The sequence below is a fragment of the Ochlerotatus camptorhynchus genome, unplaced genomic scaffold (genome assembly GCF_037179485.1).
Source record: "Ochlerotatus camptorhynchus isolate MF236.1 unplaced genomic scaffold, CSIRO-AGI_Acam_v1.1 ptg000784l, whole genome shotgun sequence".
Taxonomy (NCBI): Eukaryota; Metazoa; Arthropoda; class Insecta; order Diptera; family Culicidae; genus Ochlerotatus; species Ochlerotatus camptorhynchus.
The window spans coordinates 201,766-223,189 of record NW_027041249.1 but is presented as its reverse complement, the minus strand read 5'-3'; the positions used below and the strand labels follow the sequence as shown (position 1 = coordinate 223,189).

Below are 21,424 nucleotides of genomic sequence, written 5' to 3'. Positions count from 1 at the left end.
ATACCATGTACAAAAATGATGTTTAACATTGTTTCCTAAGTAATACTTCAATGAAAACAACAATGAAAGCTTGTCACGCAAGTAGAAGGAGCACCGTTGGGCACTTTCTGAAATATTTCAATAGTATAATCCCCTTGCAAACCCAAATAAATCTATCTGCGTAAAAATAAATAAAATAAGAGTGATTTGCGGCAAAACCCGCCTGTATCACACCCAACGTTAGTGCCTATACGTAAGCGTACTACGACGCGGCTCTCAATTAAAAGAGTAACAAGTGTGATACTATCACTGCTGGACTAAATCTTTGGTTCTCTCATGCAGTGGTTTATCAGAGAGGGGAAGCTTAGTAATCCCCATTGCCTGTCCATGACGCCATTCTATCCCGGCATGAGCCAGCAACGCCGACCATAAACCTACCGTCTCCAACACTCCACTATAAAGCATGAAATTAAGCCCGCCCACCAACAGCAAGGTGCAAAAAACAAGCCAAGGGGAGGGTGTTTTTTTGTGTTTTTAAGGGGTTACGCCTACCTGCAAACTTTCGAAAAATCGATTTTTTTTTTATTGTCCTAATCGAAAGTATATAAAGTCAAGAATATTTCCTCAAAAGATCAAGTTGATCCGATGAAAATTGTGAAAGTTATGCGACGTACAAAAATATTCACTTATAGTGGACTAAACCCAACTTGAAAATTTAAACGCGATTATCTCGGAATCATATTTTCAAAACTGGTGCCAAAAATTTCTCGAAATGTATACATTCGATTCGTCCGATTCATTTTGATTTCTGTTCAGTACTATTTTGTGCAGTCCACGATCGTTCGGATTTCGTCTATCATTTAATTTCGATTTTTTACAGCCGATCAAAGACAAATTTTAAGGAGCAAAAAACTTTGCAAGGCCGCCATTTTGTCAAAAAAATTAAAAAAAAAACTGAACGATCAAGGATTAGTTTAACACATGCTTAACGATTTGGCATGTTTTTTTTTTTTAATTTCAGATGATTACATCACAAACCGCAATTGGCACCGCAAAAAGCGTTTTTTAGAACATCGTCCACGGGGAGCAGCCGTGCGGGGCACCAGGACCTCGTTTTTACAGCATCGACTGATAAATGTACCATTTAATGTGTGTTCAATAAACGGCAGGAAACTGATTTTCAATATGTTGCGTCGTTTTCGAGAAAAAAATCCAAACTTTCGCTTTTTTTCGGTCTTGCAGGAAGGCCTTAAGTGAAAATTCCAAACAGGTGTTAGAAACTCCAATATTTCAAGATGTCCAATTTAAACTTTTTTTTTTTTGTTAAGCGCAAGAAAAATTAAAGTTTTTGGAATGTTCAAAACTATGGACACTTAAAATTGACAAAAATCGTAAAACAAGAACTTTTAGTCAAAGTTTTCAACTTTTTGTTGGTACGCTTTTTAATGTTATTTCATCAAAGGATAAAGGGTGATACGGTCAAAATTTGGTCAATATCAACTTGACGTATTTCTTTCAATTTTGCATTTAAAAAACCTGAACACCCCTCATTTTGAAGGTGTGTGTGTGTAGAATGTTGCTCCTATTTTGATTTTAGAATTCACTCTTCAGTTGTCAAAATGCCGTCCAAGCAAGAAGAGCAGCGTATCAAAATTTTGCTCGCGCATCGCGAAAATCCGAGCTACTCGCACGCAAAGTTGGCAAAATCGCTAAAAGTTGCCAAATCAACCGTTACAAATGTAATTAAAGTGTTTGGGGAACGTTTGTCGACAGCCAGGAAGTCTGGATCGGGGGGAAATCGAAAACCGGAAGCCGCTGAGACGACAAAGAGAGTTGCCGGTAGTTTCAAGCGAAACCCTAACCTCTCTCTCCGAGATGCCGCAAATAAGCTGGGTGTATCGTCTACAACCGTGCATCGAGCCAAAAAACGAGCCGGACTATCGACTTACAAGAAAGTAGTGACTCCAAATCGCGATGATAAACAAAATACGACGGCCAAAGCGCGATCCCGGAGGCTGTACACGACGATGCTGACGAAGTTTGACTGCGTGGTAATGGACGACGAAACCTACGTCAAAGCCGACTACAAGCAGCTTCCGGGACAGGAGTTTTATACGGCAAAAGGAAGGGGAAAGGTAGCAGATGTTTTCAAGCACATGAAACTGTCAAAATTCGCAAAGAAATATCTGGTTTGGCAAGCCATCTGTACCTGTGGCTTGAAAAGCAGCATTTTCATAGCTTCCGGGACTGTCAACCAAGAAATTTACGTGAAAGAGTGTTTGAATAAACGTCTGCTGCCTTTCCTGAAGAAACACGGTTGTTCCGTACTGTTTTGGCCGGATTTGGCATCTTGCCATTACGGTAAAAAGGCCATGGAGTGGTACGCCGCCAACAACGTGCAGGTGGTTCCCAAGGACAAGAACCCTCCCAACACGCCAGAGCTCCGCCCAATTGAGAAATACTGGGCTATTGTCAAGCGGAACCTAAAGAAGACCAAAAAAACAAGGGCGAGCAGCAGTTCAAGGCAAACTGGCTTTCTGCGGCGAAGAAGGTGGACAAGGTGGCTGTACAAAATCTGATGGCAGGGGTCAAGCGTAAGGCCCGGCAATTCGGATTTGGAAAAGCGGAAGCCTAACTGAATATTTTTCCTGAATTTTATACTAATTGAACTTGAAAAAGAAATTTAATTTGATTTTTTAAATAAACGATTTCACCGATTTACACGCGTTTTCCCTTGACCAAATTTTGACCGTATCACCCTTTATTAAACTGTATATAACTTATACATTGTTTTCTGTGTCAAAAGTGTTTAAAAAAAGTACGAGCAATAAGTTCAAAACTTTTACCTAAATTTCTTGTTTTTCGATTATTGCCATTTTTTAAGTGTCCATAGTTTTAAACATTCCAAAAACTTGAATGTTTTCATTTGCTTAGCAAAAAATTAAAAGTTTAACTTGGACATTTTGAAATATTTGAGTTTTTACCAATTGTTTGGATTTTTTACTAAAAAAAACACTACGATGTATGTTTTTTTTTCAAACAGACATTATTTTTCTCTAGAACTTTGCGTGATTGCGATCAAAAGTGATGTTTACGTGCAACATCACCGTAAAATACCCAATAATGAATCAAAAAACTCAATATTGACTATAAAGGAATCATTTTCGAAGAAAACAGCGACTACCAATTGAATGAGTAAATTTTTTACTCATTTATGAGTATTTGTTACTATTGTTACAATGCAATAACAATTATTGTAGCAACCATATATCTTTTAGTCCAAAACAATAAAAATACAGTAGAACTTATTTCTATGGGGGTTGTTAGTTACCGTAACCATAAAAAAAAATCCATTTTTTTTCTCAAACAAGATTGATCTCATTACAACAAATTTTATTGTTTTTATTGTTAAATATTTTAATAACATAGAATTTATTGTAAGCCTATTGTGGTGACTATATGATCATTTGACCAATACAATACAATTAAGGTAGTATTAAGAGTCAACAATATAATCTATTGTATTTTATGGATTTTGTATTGTAATTTTATGATTATTTTTATCTGGGTTACTACTCATTTTTGTAGTTATAATTACTCATAAATGGATAAAAATTTTCTCATATAATGGGTAGCTCCAGTTTCGCTCGAAAATGCTTACTTTTTATTCATTATTGGGTAATTTTCGATCATCGTGCAGAATATTGAAAAATGTCAAAAACCTCATTTCGAAAAAAATTACAAGATCCTAAATTGCCGAATTTTAGCAATTATGTTCGCCTATAAGACGTGATATCAGCTATATTCCTAACGAAGTATTTACCTACGTACTGCATCAGACCATGAAAAGACGTAATAGGTACTTATTGAGTTTGGCACGCCATCAAAACTAATCATTCAATATTGGATTCCATACTTCATAAACCGCATCCGGTGTGGCAGTCCTTGAAAACTACATGCATTGCATATCCACTGAAATCGACAAGCTCAGTTCTGTCGTCTTCCGTCCTAGAGAGTTTGCATCGCTTTTAAGGGAACATTCAATAATCATGAAAGTATTTAGGGGGGAAGGGTGTTTGAATTGGCTACAATTTCGTACATGGAAGAGATAGGATCTAATAAATATATACCGTAAGTATAGACGGATCAAATGCAGAACACATGTAAGATCTCACTGAGGGTAATTGGTAGAGGGGGGGTTGAAAAATCACAAAAATTGTCTGCTTACGTAATTATTGAATTTTCCCTTTCCCCATATCGTACATTTACAAACACCATCACTGTAGCTGACTGACTGCTGTTTGGCAGAACTTTCCGTTTCCGGTTTGTTTTATGTTTCCTCCACCGCAACTTGAAATTTTCAAGTGCATCGTTGCCGTCGTCCCCATCGGGATTAGTTCCAAACGATTTGAGCTTTATTTTATTTATTTATACCAGCTCCGCTTCCCCTTCCACCCACGGTCCAATCCACGGACCTCGATTCTTACGATCGAAGTAACCGAGGGAAAACAATTGCATCCATCTTTCGCATTCCATTTCTTTGGTATATTTTGAAACTGATCCAAATTTCAGCAAAATCGCAATCAATATGGTAAGTAAAACAGTAGAATCTAGCGTTTCTTGTAATTACTGCTGTAATCACCACCTTGATAATCGACAGGACAAAATAAGTCTCACGGATTTGAGGCGCCAGTTCTTCGGTCCAACCCTGGATGAAAGTCTCCTGTATGGCGTCGATTGTTTGATGGATCTCTTTGGGGTCAATCGCGACGGGTACCTAGAACGTCAATCGCGGCAGGAAGTTTTAGATCGAATGAGTCTGAAGCGATCGGTCAGTGATTTGAATATGTTTGAATCGTGCCGTGACGTAAGTTTGCACGGTGAAGAAAGTTCTCCCGTTAGGTCTTTGGTCGGTGTCGAGGACCAGAAGAATTTGGATGTTTTGAAAAGGGAGTCCACTGCTAGTTCAACGAAAAGTAACAATACACCTCAGGACAATGTATCCAGTACATCGACGGAAGAGAAGATTTCGAAGGAATCTTCCAAACAAGATAGGATATCTGGTAAGAAGCGGTGAGTTTGGAATTTGTATTTTTTTGATTCAGTGCAAATATTTACGTTACTTGATAAATCCAAGGTAACATTTAATTATTGACAACAGAAGTTATAAAAAAAAAGAGATTGACCGCTGCCATGATAACCTGAGTTTTGTCAAAAACCGTAAATACTATTGACCTGTGCATGGACGATTTTGGGTAGTTGTACACTCATAATAATTTTAACGTCAAAGCTACGTGAAAACATGCATAGATGGTTTTCAATGATTTTTATTCCGGTTTAAATCAAATGTATTCTTGATTTCAAATGAAAAAAGATCCTACAGTATTCCTTGACCATTGTATCTTTATTGTGGCAAATATACCTACACACAGAAGAAGAAATTAACTCGAGTGAAGCTGGACTCAGGGAGGATATGGGACACATATGAAAAGGGCCATTTAACTCGCAGTTCAATCCATGGTACTCCTTGTCGTCAGACTAAAATAAAGAAACATGTTACATATTATTCTCACCATAAAATTTGTCTATGATAAAATGTTCAGCCATTATACTTACAACACGAAATTGTCTCACGAAAATAAGCCCCAAGATTTTAACTGGCGTGTAAACATGCACATTGCAATTCCACCATATTGTGTACCATTATGAGTGAGGCACTCATCTATTTTATCAGATGTGAAAATCACTCAGGTTTTACGTGAAATGCACATAGAATTTGTGTATGAACAAATCACGTGCGTTACATTAAATACCCAGTGACTTTAAAGGGACTTCCCGTTGATACGTATGTGGTATCACATAGACTCTACTTGTGTCACGTAAATTTGACATAAAAGCGAAAAGAGAGACTCCACGTGATTTTTCACGTAACAATAACAACCGGTGGAAACCAACGATTTTAAATTGGCTCACTACTTGACTAGCCTAATTGGTCCCAAGCAAATCGATTAACATACCCCATTCTAGTCTAAATTCTAGTACTACAATATGTTTGTTTTGATTCGCTATGAAAGTTTGACAGATAAAATAAGGGGTTCATGGATTTTCCTATGTTTCGAGGGGTGCATCGATTAGCTTGGGACCGAAGAGAGTACCAGAGCTGAGCCAAAAAGTTGAGCACGTTTCTTCGAGACCTTCTAGTCTTAGAGTTACCTCTATGGCAATAATATGTCGATTATTTGGAGTGTACAATCTTCAAATACAAAGAAAATAAATTTTTGACTTGACCATCTCCGATTTGTATTTGTCTTTGATATTTTTTAATTAATAGCAGCAAAACGTTACTTCTGATCGAATGACGTCTGGGACAAAATTTGTAGAGAAAAATGAAGTCTTTCTAGGAAAAATATACAATTAAGGACTGAACACAATGACAGCGGCACAGTGGCAAACGTGCAATGTACTAAAATCGTACAAACCGCTGTACCGCTTAGGAGAGCTTCCGAGTAGTTCTGAGAAGAATTTCAAAGTAATTTTGAAGAGAGCTTCACAGAGGTTCACAGTAGTTCTGAAAAGAATTTCAGGGAAGTTCCGAGAACTCCAGAGAAGTTCCATTGGCCTCAGGAAAATTTAGGGTAATTTATGAAACTCCCCGGGAGCACCCGGAACATGTATGGCCAGTGTGGTCCTGAGTACCTAATGTGGTCACCAATGTTCTTATTTTGAATTCTCATATAGTTTGGTGTGTCATATGAGGATGTAGATTCAAGTTTCACTTCTCCGGGGGTATCCGGAACATGTTCGGATCTGGCCAACGTGGTATTCAGTACACTCAACCGGGGGATGTAAGATTCGCTTACAATTCAAGAAAATTAGGTTGTCAAACGGATTTCAGTGTATTGGAAAATTTGCGATTGCCACTTTGCCGCTATGCTGCTATCATTGAGTTCAGCCCTTTATGTTTAGATTGTCATCAAAGAGTTAAAAAAATGTTTTGTTCTGATTTAACACTTATATTCATCAACTACAAATTTCATATGACTGATCCTTTAGTACCTACTAATCACTTTGGAAGTAAACTAACAACGATATTCTGGGAACAGTTCATGTTGCCGCGATGTCCTCCGTTTAATTGTCACGTACCAGGATTCGGGTTGAACTCGATGATGATGAAGTTGTAAGCGTGCTGAGTTGGTTGGAAAAAGTATCTCGCCTAGCGCAGGCATTGCGTGGGAACGACGATGATGTTGGTGGTTAGAATTGTTGAGCTGACTGATTGGATGGCTTACCTGACAACCAAATTTAAACGGTAATTTTGCTGAATTTTCTCACCAAAATACATCGTTGAATGTTTTTGAATGATTTCTTAGTATGTTAACTTCAATCTGATTACATTTTTATAACTGAGCAAACCTTTTATGCTAGTTTTTTTTTTTTTTTCAATTGAAATACACGCACTACAAAATACGGCTGATTTTGAGTTTCCGATAACAGAACAGCTGGTTAACACGCAGTTCAAATGGAAATACCGAAGAAAAGAGGCTTCCGACAAGTTTGGAGCATTTTAAAACCGTGGTCAACCCGTTTTGGACAGTTCTGGAATGCATAAAATAGCAAGCAGCAGATAAACGTAAATAGAAGTGCGGACGCTTAGCGACGAGAATATTATTCCAAAATGGTTTTCTGCAAATAAGTTGAAAATCAATACCGAAAAATCAAACTTTATTATTTTTTTTTTTCAAGAGGGAACGGAGACATTTTTACACAAAAATATAAATATGCTGAACTTATGAAACAATCTCATCATATGATTTCTTATAAATGCTTTCCTATTGCTAGCATACCTACCAGTGTGTCCGCCAAGAGCCACAACGCCCAATGCATGTATACACTAATTAAAATTCTAACATACCTATTACAAGCATTTCTTTCATTTCATTTGCATTTCCAGATCAATAAATTCGTCGCTGTCCTCCAAAGAGCCATCGAAATCATCCCGCAGCAACAAACTTTTCTCATCATCCGAGCAAAGCAGGAAAACAAAGTCCTCGTCTACCGGAAGTAGCAAAAGTAACTCTCCAAATCGCTAGACGCGCAATTACGAAACACTTCATCAAACTTTCGCTTTCCCAGTTCTAGAGAAGTTGAAAAAAGAACTCGCCAACAGCTATATATTTGAGACGAAAACCAATCCCTCATCGCCACCACGTGGACGCCACTCCCCCAGAGCGTCACGTCCCACCACCCTGCGATCCTTGTCCACTCCGCCTCCGAAAGCACCCTCCCGGCGACCCAAGCTGATTCGTACCAGATGGGCCATCGTCAAAGTGAACGAGTTCGATGATAGTGCAAAAACGTACGAAATACTCCAGACGGATCAACACTCGGCAGACGACGTTGACCAGCTCAAGAATCAATTGGTCGGAGCCGGGGCAGACCTGCCCCCGGAAATGATCACGGAGATTGTTTTTGCCAACCTTCCAGACGGCTCCACACTCAGCTATCGGTTGGGCAGTGAGAAACTACGCTGATGTTCTGTTTTAATTCGGGAAAAGCCTGTTGTGAAATATTTGAAATTGGACATGTTTTCCATAATGCACCATACTGCAGAAAGCAGCCGATCACAACATCATTCGTCGATTAAATGAACTTGTATTTCGTTTTGACATGTTTGATTTATTGCTAAAATGTTAATCATTCTTGCCTACTTGCCTCGCAGTCGTCGCGAAGCGCCGATCGGTATTGTCTTGCTGTCTGGATGGAGTCACCCCTCAAGACGACGACGGCGACAGAACCCGCTCTTTTCCTTCAAGTAAACACAGCATTTTTGCTTTTGTTTTTCGCTGCAGCAACCCTCTCCGCAATTCGAAGGTCGGCTCAGAGCGCTTCACCTCGTGGAGATTGGTTTGGTGGAGATTCACGCGCCTTCAGGACCGGCTAGTCATCATCTGACTGGCTCCAGACTGCTGCTGACTGGGCTGGCTGGCTGGCTGGTTGACTGACTGATTGTTTCCCAAAAAAAAAACATAACCAAACAAACAACAACAGCAGCACTGCCGACGGACGACGACGTCGCTGTCGTGATGTGTTGAGGATGCTGCTTTTACTCGACATATAGTGCAGTGAGTAAAGAGATGATTTTTTTTCGGTCTTGTGCTTTTAAAAGACAAGCACCGAATAACATTGTTCAACCATATTTGAGTTAACTCAATCAATCACTCATGTTTTCTTTCACGTTTAAGACGTAGTTTTTATTATTAAATCAGACCAAAAAACAAATAAAAATTGTTTTGGACGAAGTTAATTTAAATATAGGATCAAATTAACAGACCCTTTCCCCTGAGTGCACCACTAATGGATTAATTAAATTTTGTATAAAAAATTGAGTGATTTACCGGTACATTCCATCGGAAAACACCTTTTCCAACTACTCTGCATACAGGGGAAATGGCTCTAATGTTGGCCTATGGATCTAAGATTTGGCCCATCGCTAAAAATCTGCTATTTATCAATTTTATCTAGAGGAACGCGTCATTGGGACAGTACTAATCACAGCAAAAAAATAATTTTGATATCACATCAAAGTGGATGTCGAAAATTTCATGCAATTTTTATGACCACATAAATAAACAAATGCAGTAAAAGCAGCGTAATGTCAGGTCATGCATTGTATTAATGATAATTTTGTCCTTTTTAGCAAGTAATATTACACCATATTTTCGACATGATTGTAGTGCATCCACTTTGACGTGATATCAAAATTATTTTTTTGCTGTGATGGATATGTTTGGTCGCTATTAACAGTTGCTTAATTTAGGCATTAGGGGCATTTAGGCATTTTCCCTATGCAATTTTAAACAAGCAAATTAATGAACAGGGTGAATCAATCGATCTGCATCTAATCATCTGTATCTTAACGACATCTCAATATTTTAAACTGCCATTTTTTAAACTGTTACCAGTTTAATTATGATTGAAACATATTCATTGAATTTATGTAAAAATATAACGTTTAACAAATGTAGTCAAAGCAAAACGAAAAAATAAAGTCAATTTTGCCGTTGGTGATTCAGCAAATACATGTAATTTTGACATTGCGATATCTCAACAGCAGTTACGCTTAAAAATCTAATATTTACATCAATATTCTTACTTTTGATAATTTTATTTGGTGACTTATAGTTAGGCCAATGCATAGTGAGAGCGAAGAGGAGCGGAGAGGCGAATGAAGCGTTAAAATAAATGTAAGGAATAATATCAATTCTGGGAATTTCCATTTATGATATTATTCCTTGCATTCGTATCAACGCATCGCTCACCTCTTCGCTTTTTTTAACTCTTTATTTGTTCCAAATTCAAAATGAATTACATTTCATTTTAACCTAGGTACTCAAGTTACTACAGTAACTTACCAGCCTTAATTGGTATAATATTATTATTATTATTTAGCTTTATTTAGGAGGCTTTCAGCCTTAGGCTGGTTCGCCTCCAAATTGGTATAATATATATCTAAGTGTTTTTACATTTTTCTTGGCAATTCAGTATTTTAAACAGGTTTTTTTAACCTGCAAGTCAGTATAACAATTTACATCTTAAAACATAAAACTAACACTCAATCTTATCTAAGTATAAAGGGAAGTAATCATTGCAATTGAAGATTGCAACGATTTTTGCCTGAAATTGTTAATTATTTTGTTGGACATTTGTTCTAAAGTCTCAACATTCGAAATTCTATGTACTTCGGTAGTACTGTACTGTAACTACAAAATCATCTTTAGAACTTTGTTCTGAATCCTTTGAAGTGCTTTTTTCCTGGTAGTGCAACAACTAGACCATATTGGCACAGCGTAAAGCATGGCGGTTCTAAAAATTTCTTTAAATATTAGAAGTTTATTCGTCAGGCAAAGTATGGATTTCCTGTTTATAAGAGGATACAAACATTGTATATATTTGTTAGATTTGGCTTGAATGCCCTCAATATGATCTTTAAAAGTTAATTTGGTCAAGTACTAACCCAAGATATTTCACTTGGTTTGACCAGGAAATTGTGACTATGTGACTTCTACTAGTTTTCAAAAAGGAAGCTCTAGGCCTATGTGGAAATATTATAAGTTGAGTTTTGAAACCTTGGGATAAATCTTCCATTTTTGTGAATAAGAAGAGAAAATATCTAAACTTTTCTGCAGTCTGCTGTAAATAACACGAACTTTTCTTCCTTTAGCGGAAATGCCTGTGTCATCAGCGAACAAAGATTTATGGCAACCCTGAGGCAAATCAGGGAGATCTGAAGTGAAAATATTATACAATATAGGCACAAGAATGCTACCCTGAGGAACTCCTGCTCTAACAGAATTTTAATAATTTACCTGCAGAGTTCTGTCAGTTAAATAATTTTGAACTAATTTCATAATATATAGTGGAAAATTAAGCAGCTCCCACACCAGGACTCTATCTATCCAACTATCAACGGCTTTACTTCCCTTCCGAAGGAAGGAATGATCAAAGATTTTATGCCGTAGAAAATTCCGACGGCATCGACTGGGATTGAACTCAGGCCTTGCCAATGACATGAAAGCAATCTTGCATAATTCTAGCAGTAACATTGTCTACTCACGGTACAGGCTGGGGAGAACTGTACGACGACAACCGCTCAACCTTGATATACGACATGTGCGACTTCTTCAAAATGACAATTCTGAACACCGGGGAAGCAACACGAGTAGCCAAACCTCCAGCAAAAATAAGCAGATTAGACCTCTCACTTTGCTCGAGTTCACTATCGTTGGATTGCTCGTGGAAAGTAATTCAAGATCCCTACGGTAGTGACCATTTGCCAATCAAAATTTCTATTACCAATGGTTCATCTTCTACTCGCTCGGTCGACATCGCGTACGATCTTACGAAAAACATTGACTGGCGAAAATTCGCGACCGCGGTTCTTGATGCCTGTCAATCGGTTGACGTACTTCCTCCGCTGGACGAGTACTCCTTTCTCGCGCATGTCATCATCGATTGTGCGCTGCGAGCACAGACGAAACGTATTCCGGGTGTTTCCGTTCGCAAGCGACCTCCCACCCCGTGGTGGGATAAGGAATGCACCGAAAGAAAAGCGAGAAGTCCGCCGCGTTTAAACGCTTCCGCAAACACGGTAAGGTCGAGGATTTCGAGCTGTACACCGACCTCGAGAAAATATTTAAGGGCTTGACTGAAGCCAAAAAACGCGGTTACTGGCGTCGGTTCGTCGATGGTTTGTCGCGAGAGACTTCCATGAGAACTCTCTGGAATGTCGGCAGGAGAATGCGAAACGCGTCATCACCGATTAACGAAGACAAGGAGTATTCGGACAGTTGGATATTCAGATTCGCGCCGAAAGTTTGCCCGGATCCGGTGTCGGTTCAAACCAACGTTCGTGATCGTCCGTCGAGTAATACCGAAATAGATTCCCCTTTTTCGATGGTGGAATTCTCACTTGCTCTCCTTTCATGTAACAATTCAGCTCCAGGAATGGATAGAATCAAGTTCAACTTGCTTAAAAATCTCCCAGACGTCACGAAGAGACGCTTGTTGAACTTATTCAATCAATTTCTCGAGCACAACATTGTTCCGGACGACTGGAGGCAAGTAAGAGTTATTGCCATTCGAAAACCCGGTAAAACCGCTTCGGATTATAACTCGTACCGTCCCATCGCGATGCTGTCCCTAGTGCTGTCCTGTATACGGAAATTGTTGGAAAAAATGATTCTTTTTCGTCTAGACAAATGGGTCGAGTCGAATGGTTTACTTTCAGAAACGCAATTTGGATTTCGGAGAGGCAAAGGAACTGTCTTGCGTTGCTTTCAACTGAAATTCAACTGGCCTATGCGCAAAAACAGCAAATGGGTTCAGTTTTCTTGGACATTAAGGGGCTTTTGATTTTGTTTGTATCGATGTCCTTTCGGATAAACTCCACGATAGTGGGCTTTCACCAATTATGAACAACTATTTGAGCAACTTGTTGTCTGAGAAATATATGAGCTTTTCTCATGGAAACTCTACAACTTCATGAATAAGTCTCCCCCAGGGTTCATGTTTATTTATTTATTTATTATTTATTTATTATTTGTCGTCAATCAGTGTAGACCGTTTTACAATTGTTGTCTTAAGTGCTATTTTTACAATTTTGTCTTTGTTTATATTTTTTATAATATTTTTTATAATTAAGCCCCCTTCTTTATATTTTTTATGTAAAAGACATTGATGGTTGTCTTGATGAAAATTGCTCGCTAAGGCAGCTTGCAGATGACGGGGTTGTGTCCGTTATAGGGCCAAGTGCACCGGACCTGCAAGGACCATTGCAAGATACCTTAGACAATTTGTCTACTTGGGCTATGAAGCTGGGTATCGAATTCTCTCCGGAGAAAACTGAGTTGGTTGTTTTTTCTAGGAAGCATCATCCTGCACTGTTACAGCTTCAACTAAAGGGTAGAACAATCACTCAAAGTATATCTTTCAAGTTTTTAGGTGTCTGGTTCGATTCCAAAAGCACGTGGGGAAAATATATTGCGTATGTGAAACAAAAATGCCAACAAAGAATCAAATTTCTTCGTACAATTAATGGAACTTGGTGGGGAGCACACCCGGAATATTTGATCAGGTTGTATCGAACAACCATCTTGTCGGTTCTAAAGTACGGTAGATTCTGCTTTCAATCCGCGGCAAAAACACATATCCTGAAGCTGCAACGGGTTCAATACCGTTGCCTCCGAATCGCGCTTGGTTGTATGCACTCGACGCATACGATGAGCCCCGAAGTACTCGCGGGTGTTCTCCCACTGACAGATCGTTTCGCGGAACTGTCCTTCCGGTTTCTTATCCGTTGTGAAGTACCATTGGTAATAGAAAACCATTGATAACCCATTGGTAATAGAAAACTTTGAGAAGCTGCTCGACAGAAATCCTCAAACAAGATTCATGAGTCTCTATTACGATTACATGACGCTGGAGATCGGCCCTTCTTCATTCAGTTCCTCTCGTGTTTGCCTCCAAGACTTTTATAGTTCCTCTGTAAATTTTGATCTGACCATGTTGCAAGAAATCCGTGGAATACCAGATCACCATCGGTCGATGGTTGTTCCCTTAATTTTTGCAAACAAGTACCACCATGTTAGTAACAATAAGAGTTTTTTCACAGATGGGTCAACTATAAACGCTTCCACTGGATTTGGAGTATTCAACGAATTTCATAGCGCCTCATATCAGCTGCAAAAACCCTGTTCCGTATACATTGCGGAACTAGCAGCCATATTTTACGCAGTAGAGCAAATTGCCTCACTACCATCTGATCACTATTTTATTTTTACAGATAGCCTAAGCTCGTTGGAGGCTATTCGATCAATGAGGCCGATGAAGCACTCCTCGTATTTCCTGACCGAAATCCGAGCTAAATTGAGTACTTTATCTAACTGCTCCTATACCATCACCTTAGTTTGGGTCCCATCTCATTGCTGAATTCCGGGTAATGAGAAAGCGGACTCGCTAGCTAAGGTGGGCGCTATGAAAGGCGATATTTTTGATCGACAAATCGCCTTTGCGGAATTTTTCTCAATTACCCGTCAGCACGTCCTCACCAACTGGCAACAAAAATGGAATGAGAGTGATCTGGGAAGATGGTTACATTCTATTCTCCCACAGGTGTCGAACAAGCCATGGTTCAAAGGATTGGACATGAGCCGTGACTTTATACGTGTCATGTCAAGGCTCATGTCCAATCACTACTCGTTAGACTCGCATTTCTTCCGAATCGGGCTCGCAGGCAGCAATTTGTGCGCTTGTGGTAGTGGCTATCACGATATCGACCACGTGCTTTGGTCATGCACCCTACATTGTGTTGCTAGATCCGAGTTATCCGCATTCCTCAGGGCCCGAGGAAAACAACCTATGCAGCCCGTTAGAGACATCTTGGCGAGCCGAGATCTCGAATATTTTAATTTAATTTATGTGTTTTTAAAACGGATAGATCTGATGATTTAGTAGTTAGTGTCATCTTGTGTTCCCCCAAGTTGTTAGCTGCCCATCGGTGTACCCCCATGTTGGTCGCTTAGTTCGAGATCAAGAGCACATTGCTCTCCAAACCTTGTGTTCTCAATCCCTACCCTGTCATCCATTTGTTACAATTTGTTACCCCTAACCTCGAGATAGCCGCGAGTAATCGGCCCCCGCTTTACTAACGTTCTTCTTCTTCTTGTTCGCATTTCAAGCTTATTGCGTGCTCTCAACTTGGTGTTCTAAATGCACTTCCACAGTTATTAATTGAGAGCTTTCGATGCCAATACCAATGCATGAATTTGTATATTATGTGGCAAGCACAATAATACTCTATACCCAGGGAAGTCGAGAAAATTTCCAACCCGAAAGATTCCCTCGACCGGACTGGGAATCGAACCCGCCGCCTCCGGCTTGGTAATACCGTGCCTTGACTGACTAGGCTATTAGGCCCCTTTACTAATGTTAGTTTTAAGAATAATCCAAACAATGAATATCGACTCCGCAAAGCTACGGCAAATGAGCCTGGAAAAATAAACGCATTATATAAAAAAAAATCCCACATTTTTTTGTTCAATGATTGGCCACTCGCAAGAGTCTCGGTCCTTCTGCTGCTGGACAGCGGTTGAACTGATATCTGCGACATGTTGGAAGGCTGCATAATATCAGTGTCCACCCAGCTAAAGCTCCTCCCCTTTTTAGTGTTTCTCGTTAAACTCCTTCTCTCAACAAGTTGGTAAATCTTAGCCTTTAGCAGAAAGATGCTTAACACGTTTTTCGACGAATTTATGATCCTGTTTCACGTCATGGCTCTTCTCTTTGCCTGTTCCGATAAATTATTACTTATATTTATTTTCTCTACTGCGCTAAATCAAACGAGTAGACATAAGATGGGATGTCCGTTACACGCTCGAATAATTAAAAATTCGATAAATATTAAATCAAATAGCTAGAAAAATCTTTACGATTATTCGTTAATCGAATAATTGGACTTTTAGGCATCCTTAGAAAATAGTGAAATTTCATGTTTTTTGTGGTCCTTCGAAAATGTCAAACAGCAAGTGTACCCCAAGAACCAAGGGCGTAGCCAGGTTTCGAGTTAGCCAGGGGCGAAAAAAAAATAGTATGGAAAATTTCACCGAACGCCATTTCACCGAAAGCCTTTGTATTGCTCGCTACGCCTATGCCAAGAACCAAAAGCGGTGCGATGCTAGTTTTCATTGCTATGACGGCTCAGAAGCAGAGGGGTGAAAGTCAATTCTCTTTTGATGACCATGGCTTCACTAACATATTTCGCACTATTTCTCAATGAATCAATCAATGAATGTGTTTGCCGTTGCTTTATTAACGAAACAAAAAGTCGATTTGGAGAATCGATCAAAATCACTTGCACCACTGCTTCCAAATTTGGTTACAAGAGTACCACTCTGGAGAGCATTTTGTGCATTGGTTCTGAATATGGCGATGAGTGTGCAAAATGTTACGCAATTGCATCTTCCCTATTCGTACACGGGCGAAGATCGGAGGCGAATGCCACTTCGACTTGTTTCGTCTACTAACGACTCTCTGATGGCAGTGTTGGGGAAGCAGCAATGCTACATCGACATGTTTCGTCTAGAAACGATTATCCGATGACTGTGTTGGGGAAGTAGCATATACATGTACGTAATTGGTGGAATTGTTAGTTATTTCAACGCTTTTGGGCAATGCTTGATATTTAGTTTCTTGATGAAATTCAAAAGCATTGCTATCGATGCGTAGAAATATTTCTGATCGACTGATGCTAAAATTATTGAAATTAGTCCAGGAGCAGCTGAGTTATTACCGTTCAAAATATTTCATAACTTCGTTACATGTTCCATTTTCGGTTTTCACAAAGTGTACCCCCATATAAAAATCACACACGTAGTCCTACGTCAAAATCATTAGATTTATAACTATTCTTATTTCTAATTTTATCTGTTTACAAACATAACAAGCTATTAAAAAGTAAACGATTCTGATTGTACAATGCATACTTTAAACATGGCTCTGTGAACGGAATACTCTCCAGAGTCCTAGATAGAAAGAAAAATCGATCATCACATCCTACAATATGTACTTACCTTCCGATAATGCCATCAAACACGACACGATCACAGACAGGGCATGGCACGTGCGGACTCCCAGCTGGCCAGCGATTCGAAAATCAATTAGAACGAAATCAGAAACAATTAGCCCTGCGGCTGAGGGGACGGAGCACAATTAAAACACCATTTGTTATTTTTAAACTTTCTCCCAATATAAGTATCGGGAGCTTTTATTGGGTTTACTGTTTCTCTTCTCATCTGGCCTTCCACATTTATTTTCGTTCTTTTTTCTACAATCTCGAGAAACGAGAACAATCAATTTTCTGCAATTCATGCTGTTTACACTTTTAATAAATCACACCTTTTCATAATTCGTAATTGTATATATATATATGGTCATGGCTGGTCTGTAGCAATCTATTAATTTACACATTTTGGAAAGGGGAAAGCTAAGGGGGGAAAACAAAACAAATGACGCTTAATGCTTCACCGGTTGAGTGGCTAACGATTAAAACAATGTGTATTACAAATAAATTACATTACCGTAGAATCTATGTTTTCTTCTTGACTTATTTTTACATTTTAATAGGAACATTTGTTTTAGAGCTTTTCTATGTTTAATAAATAACAATTAGACCACCGAGACGAGAGCATTGACTGACCTCGTCCCGTTCTGCAATTCTAATCAAAAACTATTTTTTTTTTAGTAAAATGCCTACGTGTTCAGCGCTTAGTTACAGTTCACGCTTAGTTAGTTCAGGGAAAGAGATAGAACAATTAATTTAAAGCATTCGGTTCGGTTTTAACAGCTACGGAAGAATCACCTACTTGTCAACTACAATTGTTTGATTTTTGTTTGAATTGGTTATTCTAATGGCCACCTAGTTTTCGTTAATCTCAGCGTTAGATTTCGTTTCTTTTCTTTCTTTTTTTTTTTGATTTCATAACAGATCATTGTCGTTTCGTTCGTTGATTACAGGTTATTTGTGTTGCTAGTTATATTAATATATATATTTCCTATAGAAAAATATTTGTTTTCGCTTTCTTTGTCTCTCTTCTGTTGAGGCATACCTTCGTACTAATACTAGGTTGTTACATGCTTACCCTCCCGCAAAAGGTGGTTTCGTTTTCATGAGTAATTTCTCTATTTCTAATTGAATTCATGTACTTTGTCATAACAGTGATTAGATTTTTTGTAGCTTTAGGCTGTGTGTTGTGTGTTGTGTGTCATATCGACAGAGACGGATTCAAAGCATTGTACATTTATACTGTTTTGGTAGCATCAATGATTTGTTTCACATGCTCAAGCCGCCAGTAATTACTCATGAGGTCACTGAAACATGAACGGTGATTTTTATGCTAAAAAATCTTAAAATTTCTTTAAAAAGGAGATACACTGGGAATTATAAAGAAGGCGAATGTTTCAATGAAGTAGTCCTAAGTAAACAAAATAGCAAAAATCTTGTATCGAATTCCTCGGTGACTCACATCTCGGAAGCTACCTACGACTGTTTATCGTTTCAAAGCAGACACTCCATCGCCTTTCGCGCCACAACGGAAAATCATCAAACCTAATTTATCGGATTAATGCCATCCAAAAGTGTCATAATCAATCGCGGTTGCCTTTCGTCAGAGGATTATCCGTCCAAATTGGAGCACACCTAAAGATTGTCTAGCGAAACGATTTCCAACGCGCTATTGTTATTATAATGCATGCAAACAGGTGCTAATCCGTTCTCGAGATGACTCACATGCGACGACCTGAGTCTGGCACACGCAAAAATGAGTCTTCTCCTCAAGTGAACGACGTAACCCAAATCCATCTCGGAAACGTTCAGACACAACCCGCCAGTCAGTGTCTCCAAAGGTGAGATAATGCTCCTATAGCATTGTCGCATAAATTACCACCACCTAGGAACAGTGAAGAGTCATGCTTATCCGTCTTATTATTTTTTTTTTTTTAGATGAAAAAAAAACAAAACATCCCGCAGAAAATGACGCGATTTTGACAAGCCTCCCCATCTGTTTGGACCAAGATCAAACAGAGATCGCAAGGCGGGTGGGGAAACCACCCCTGAGCGAAGTGAGTCATCGTCAACACGAGCCGCACCACGCCATGCGCCAGCAATCGCCAATCAGCCAGAGTGGACAGGTTACGAACTAATTTCCATAATCGCCTAAAAAAAAGTTTCGAAATCCCATAAAAATTATCAATAAAAATCATCGCTTACGAATACAGCCGAATAGCGCCTGCCGCCTCAGTGGCCGCCGCGAGTTTTGAATTAATTTTTGCGCGCGAATCTGCGACCGACCCCAACTTTGGCACTGTGCGAAGTTGGCACAAGCGATGAGTCAAACCCGATGAGCTTCGCCGTTGTCGTCTACCTTCGCAAGATATAATTACTACTAGAATAACAACAACAGATACACCCAAAAAGGAAGGTTTTGTCTAAAGAATATTCTTCATAAATACGAATAATTATAAATTTTGTGTGGTTTTCATACTAGAAATGTACGCATTCGATTTATACAATGCCGTAATAGAATGGGGTTTCGTATCTTATTTGAGTGTACCGACAGAAAAATAACACTCGGTATCATTCCGCGCATACATGCGGTATCGATGATGGGGCTCTATGATGCGGTGTCGCTAATGAGCAAATGGGAGACTTTGTATATGCGATCATCCGACGATGAGCTCTGAATGTGGTATCCATGGGGGTAACTTGATACACAATAGAAATTTTAATATGCTAACTGTTTAGCTTTGAAAAATCAATGAGGATCTGAAAATGTTACCTTCACCCATAATTCGACCAGGATTCAGAATCCAAAAAGAGTCTACCCGATTTCTGACAAACGTTAGCATCGTTTGATTGCAGAAGATCATAAGATCAATCTCATGTTCCTTCACAATATGAACTTACGATGGTCGCATTGATTTCTTTTACTTTTGTTTTGCGTTAAAATACGACGTATGCCAGATATAGGTTCGGAAATTAGCCAGTCGCCATGAATTGTTATGATCGGTGGCCTAATGGCAACAATTTTTGGTTAGAACATATACGTATAAGAAACTTTATTCGTGGCACATTAGGAAGTGTGCTGGTTGGAAATCATAAAAGAATCCTTTTATCATCCAGAACGGCTCCTTTGCTGTCGTTTTCCTGCTGATGATCGTCGTCGAAACTACCGCCGAAATAACAATAACTCGATCACAAATTCGACTATAATTGTTTTATACGCACAAATAATTAGGGGCTCGCTGGCCTAGTGTTGACCGTTTTTGCTGATTAAGCAAAAGATCGTGAGTTCAGTTCCCAGGCCCTTCATTATAAAGATTGGTTAGAGTCGCAATGCAAACAAACGATCACATCACATAAAACGGTGAATCCTGATCTGCTAGCTACCTTCCCACTCATATTAATTCCCTTCCCATGAAGATGTGGAGGTGCAGAGGTCATACTAACAATCCTTCTTTTCCACGATGACCCTAAAGACGTGGTCAGCCGCTATTTATCATGAAAATTCTGATTCATCAATCATTTCTTTTTTGTGTAAATTTCACTGGATCAGGTAAATCGTGGAGTAGCAACTACGAATTGTATGGCCATGTTCAGAACTAACTTGGATTTCTGATTATACATTTCCTGTAAATTTCCAAAGAACTAACCTCAGCATGAAATTTTTCAAAAAATTTCCGTGGGATTCGTCGGAATTCTCCTGAAAACTTGTGAGGAATTCTCTTCAGCATTTCTCAATTATTCTCCCGAAGTACCCTTGGAATATACTCAGAAATGCTTCCAGAAGTTCTTTGATATTCTCCTTAACACTACCATGGAATCTTGCTCGTAATTTGCTTGAACCAATCCTTAGAATTTTTTTGGAACTATATTCAGTTTCTGATTCTCTTAGAAATGTTACAACCTGTATCAATTGCCATCCAAGAACGGAAATCGAATTCAAGCAAGGCGCCTTCACACCTTGAACCTAGATATCAAACCCATCAACACGAACGGGGTTTCCCGAATTGTTTTTGTCCGACAACGGACAAAACGCTACCTCTACTGCTTGCGGACCACCACAATTACCACCGAGACGCATCGTGGATAGCATTATGGAAGCCCCTGATTTCTCTGCCTCAGTCGAGATTACTCCAGCCAGCGCTCAGCATAGTCGTCTCAGCCCTGAGTGTAGATGTAGGTCGGGGGTCTTCCAACCAGCTATAACTGGCAAGTATATTGACGATTCAGCCTCTCCTTTGCCTGATACTGCTTTAACGTCTGGCTGTGTTTCCGGTTCTGCGGCCTCCGCACTAGCCACATCATGTCCCATGCATGCGTCCTGCCTACTGC

At 39.2% G+C, this 21,424-nt stretch overlaps 1 protein-coding gene across 1 annotated transcript; it reads left to right on the top strand.

Annotated features, from left to right (window-relative positions):
• The first annotated feature begins 4,530 nt into the window (after positions 1–4,530).
• On the top strand, positions 4,531–8,518 carry LOC135715023 (uncharacterized). The gene is made up of 4 exons (XM_065238432.1): positions 4,531–4,570; positions 4,640–5,052; positions 7,931–8,049; positions 8,113–8,518. Exons 1-4 carry the CDS (start codon positions 4,568–4,570, stop codon positions 8,508–8,510), a joined length of 933 nt encoding a protein of 310 aa, XP_065094504.1. The 5' UTR covers positions 4,531–4,567; the 3' UTR covers positions 8,511–8,518.
• The last annotated feature ends 12,906 nt before the right edge of the window (positions 8,519–21,424 follow it).